Source organism: Ustilaginoidea virens, chromosome 5, assembly GCF_000687475.1.
Source record: "Ustilaginoidea virens chromosome 5, complete sequence".
Taxonomy (NCBI): Eukaryota; Fungi; Ascomycota; class Sordariomycetes; order Hypocreales; family Clavicipitaceae; genus Ustilaginoidea; species Ustilaginoidea virens.
The window spans coordinates 234,818-238,924 of record NC_057320.1 but is presented as its reverse complement, the minus strand read 5'-3'; the positions used below and the strand labels follow the sequence as shown (position 1 = coordinate 238,924).

General features: G+C 58.9%; 2 protein-coding genes across 2 annotated transcripts; both read right to left on the bottom strand.

Moving 5' to 3' along the window:
• Positions 1–802: 802 nt before the first annotated feature.
• On the bottom strand, positions 803–2,035 carry UV8b_06085 (uncharacterized protein; the record flags this gene model as incomplete). Its single annotated transcript, XM_043143582.1, has 1 exon — positions 803–2,035. One exon carries the CDS (start codon positions 2,033–2,035, stop codon positions 803–805), a length of 1,233 nt encoding a protein of 410 aa, XP_042999517.1.
• Positions 2,036–2,725: 690 nt separating this feature from the next.
• On the bottom strand, positions 2,726–3,903 carry UV8b_06084 (uncharacterized protein; the record flags this gene model as incomplete). The annotated part of the gene is made up of 4 exons (XM_043143581.1): positions 2,726–3,346; positions 3,423–3,566; positions 3,635–3,726; positions 3,795–3,903. 4 exons carry the CDS (start codon positions 3,901–3,903, stop codon positions 2,726–2,728), a joined length of 966 nt encoding a protein of 321 aa, XP_042999516.1.
• Positions 3,904–4,107: the final 204 nt, after the last annotated feature.

Below are 4,107 nucleotides of genomic sequence, written 5' to 3'. Positions count from 1 at the left end.
GACACCAGGATTGGCCCGCATTCTGCCTACGGATCGTGTTGAGCACTGTCGCGGCGCTATGTACCCCCCGCTTATACTCCGTACAGCAAGGCGTAATTCCACTGGCTGTCAGCGCCGAGGGCGGTCATTCCCGAGTTGGAGGACTCGCCCTGATCCCAATGCTTTTCGTCTTAGTAGCAGTGGTTCTCCGTCCTTGCCTTGGCCGGCCACCAACACCGCCAAAGTGTCGGAGGGAGTCGGGGGCCAGGACGTTTCTCTCGCCGTCTTTCCTTGATTGACATGGCTTGTCAACTCGGATCATCTGCGTCGTCGTGTGTTCCTGATTCCGAAAAAACTGAGGTTCGCCGTGTTTGTCATCACGATGGGTAATTCATGCAAGAAAATATATCCGCGTGCCCTGACATGAAGCCTCCCGTGGCCAGCGAAGCACTTTTCGATTGAGGGTACTGGCCCGTTGTCTCCAGCGTTTCTGCGCGGCCGTTCAGGCTAGTCATTGTAGAGCTGCGGCGTCTTCCATCCTGCCTTATTCCGGTCCGTAGCCAGGCGATGCTGCTGATGGGCTTTGAATAGATGATGATGATGTTTTCTAGACAGTCGACGAATGGTTTTGTTGATGGCAATGCAAACCAATGAAGGCTGATGGGGCTGAGGCGACAATCAAATGTGGCAGGTGCTGCCGGGCCCTTTCCCCTCCCCGCCAGTGCGAATCTCCCGGGCCCAATCAAGCTGATGAATCCCCAGTGCCTACTCCGTATGATGTGCACTGTGGGACAGAACCCAGCGCCACGCGTCTCCGACTCCTTCATGTCCTCCGCCTGTCCTCCTCCCACTCGGCCCTCTTGTGGTACACGCCCTTCCTGAAAACCTGCTTCAGATCCGCCACGACATCCCCATCAACCGGCAAGGTCGTCTGCACCGCGCCGATCCCACACAAGTCATTTTTCCGGTCAATAAACCACGCCAGCGTCAGCCCTCCGCCCCACGAAAGCGTATGCGATCCATACCAGCCCTCCGCATCCTCCAGCGTCAGCAAGCCACTCAGGCCATAGCCCGTCTTGGTGGTCTCCGAGTCGACCCCCACCCTGAAAAACATCCCCAGGGGGCCCTCCAGCGCAGCCTGCAGCGCCGTCGCGGATGCCGGCGTGAGGTGATTCTCAAACATGGTATCCACCATTTGGCGGCTCAGTAGCTTCCCGTCGTTGGCTAGCAGCGACTGCAGGATTTTGACGTAGCTCGTCGCCGACATGAACAAGCCGTGGCCACCAAAGGCGCCCTTGGCGCGCAGATTCAGCGCCCCCGTGCCTCCCAAGACGGCACGGCCCGTTGCGTCCGGGTCGTCGGGGTTCAAATCCACGAGACGGGCGCGGAGGTCGTCTCTTGTTACGGGGTAGAATTCCGCGTCGTCGACTCCAAAGGGAGCGAGGATCCGCTCTCGGACATGTTGACCCAAGGTCTGACCGGTCACGCGCTCGACGATGCGTCCGGCCCAATCAAGCCCGGGGCCGTACATCCATCCTCCCCCGGGCTGATGGTGAAGAGGGTGAAGGAAGGCCTCCTCCACGGTCCTGCGTTGTCCCTGTTCTTGGTCCGCAGGAGCGTGCTTCGCCTTCCACTTGGCAAGGGGAGGGGTGAGGAAGTCGTAGGCTACGCCGGCGCTGTGAGTCACGAGCATTTCCAGCGTGATGGGCCCATCAGCCGGCTCCAAGATGGGGGTTTCGTCTGCGTCATCCTTGAATCCCTTGAGGACTTGTTTGGAGGCAAGCTCGGGGGCAATCGGCGACAGGTCGCCCTCTAGAGTCAGGAGCCCGTCTTGGACGCACTGGAGCGCGGCGATGGTGGTGATTAGCTTGGATGCAGAGGCCAAGTAGAGCACGTCATCGAGCTGCAGCGGCTTCTTCTCCCCTGACAGGAGGGTGCGATGGCCGATGGCCTTGTTGAAGGCGAAGTTGCCCCTGGAGTCTGTCGCGCAGAGGACAGCGCCGTGGATTTTGCCCGCGTCGATGGCGGCTTGAAAGCTGGTTTCGATGTTGGCCATGGACGGCTTTGTGGTCGAGCGGGTGTGCGCCGGTGATTGCGTGCTTTGTCGACTGGGTCAACCGATGTTGAAGCTTCCAAGTCTCGACGCAAGCGCACTTGCGCGAATAATCCGGCTTTGCTTACGGTGCAGGCGTCAGCAGCGGGGCTCTGGCAGTTTCCGGTTCCAGGTCTTTCCGTCCACCAACTACTCCGTGATCCTTCCTCGAATTCGACACGTCGACGTTGGGCCTGGGCTTATTTTCTCGTTCATTCTTCTCTACGACCTGGGTCACTACCCGCTGTGCTCGTCCTCCTACGCGACCACCTACCCCGGCTCCTTTTACCCCGGACTCCCTCGGCAAACAACGGGCCCTACGCGCAGGTAGGTACCCGAGTGTGTTCACCGGCATCGGTCCGCCTATCGGCCGGCGCAGCAAGAGACACTTTTTCGCTCACAGAGTGATGATGGGGGGGGCTGGCGGCGTACAGCGTGCAGGGTATAGAGTATATTGCCAGCTTGTTTGCTTCTTTTCCGGATTTTGCCGAGTACCCGACCTTGCCGTCCGTCTTGCCCCATCCAGCATAACCAAAGAGCCGCAAGTCACAGCGCGACCAGCGACAAGACGTCTGTCGAGCCAGATCTCCCAGGATCAAGCCGAGCGAGCTGGATGGATCCTGCCTCGTCAGCTTGGGCTACCAAGGTCGGTCGTTAGAATCCTCCACCCGCGATTCCGCCTTGGAAAACCGCGTCGTCCGCAATTCCGCCTTGGAAAAGCGCATCGTCCGCGATTCCGCCTTGGAAAAGCGCATCGTCCGCAATTCCGCCTTGAAGAAACGCATCGTCTGCAATTCCGCCTTGGAAAAACGCGTCGTCCGCGGTCCCGCCTGGGAAAAGCGCATCTGTAATCCCGCCTTGAAAAAACGCATCGTCCGCAATTCCGTCTGGGAAAAGCCCTTCCAAAACATCAACATCAACCGTGGGTGGTGCATCCAAACCGTCAAACTCAACGATGGGTGGTGCATCCAAACCACCAAAACCAGCCATGGGCGGTGCATCCAAACCACCAAAACCAACGACGGGTGGTGCATCCAATGCATCAAAACCAGCCATGGGCGGTGCATCCAAACCACCAAAACCAACGACGGGTGGTGCATGCAATGCATCAAAATCCACCACGGGCGGTGTACCCAGATTATCAAAACCAACCGCGGGTGGTACGCTTTCACCGCTGCCAACAACCGGAACGCTACTGGTATCCCGAGGCCCACAAATCACGTATTCCGCGTTGTCCCCTCCTCCTACGTAGCAAGTAAAGCCATCCTCCGGACACTGCGCAATGGGGTGGGGGGGCAAGAGAGTCAGCAGCTCGCGAGGATTCCGTCCACTGTCGGCAATGTGCACGTACGAGGTTATCCCCAAGCACGCTCGTGCCGCTGGGCGTGCAGGCATCCACGCCGGACTGCCACTCATACCATTCCTTGCCGTTTGAACGCCTGCCCATCATCGTCTCGAACGTGTATTTACACGTCATGGTCTTGTGGGAGCATTTCTACCGCGGCTGTTAGACGCGGCCCGTCTATGACTCTGGCCCCGGGGGGGGGGACCACGCCGACTCACGCCGTAATACCATTCATTCCTGGCTCTTCGCCGCGCTTCCAACGCAGTCGTCGGCGGATCAAATCTAACTGGCGGCGAATAATTCTTGCCCACTGCGGCAGCGTGGACGTTTCAGCCTCGAGGTGTTTCCTGGCGCTCACTGGGGGCGGGCGAGACTCACCGCGGAGCTTGTTGAACTTTTTCCCCTTGCGGATGGTCTTTTTCCGCTCCGTCTTTGCGTGGACGCTGGCAAGCAGGCCGAGGAGAAGGAGGACGAGAAGCTTCCTCATCTGGGGCGCGGATACAACGGGTGCGGCGGTGCGGTGGAGCTTGGTGCGGTGGTACTCGATGCTCGGTGCTCGGTGCTCGATGCTCGATGCTCGGCTGCTGCGATTTCCTCGCTCTGTATCGCTAGGGTTTTTTTTTTTTTTTTTTCTCTACCCAGATCCAGGGGGGCAAGTCGGGGTTTTGTATCTAATTATTTATTTCTGGCG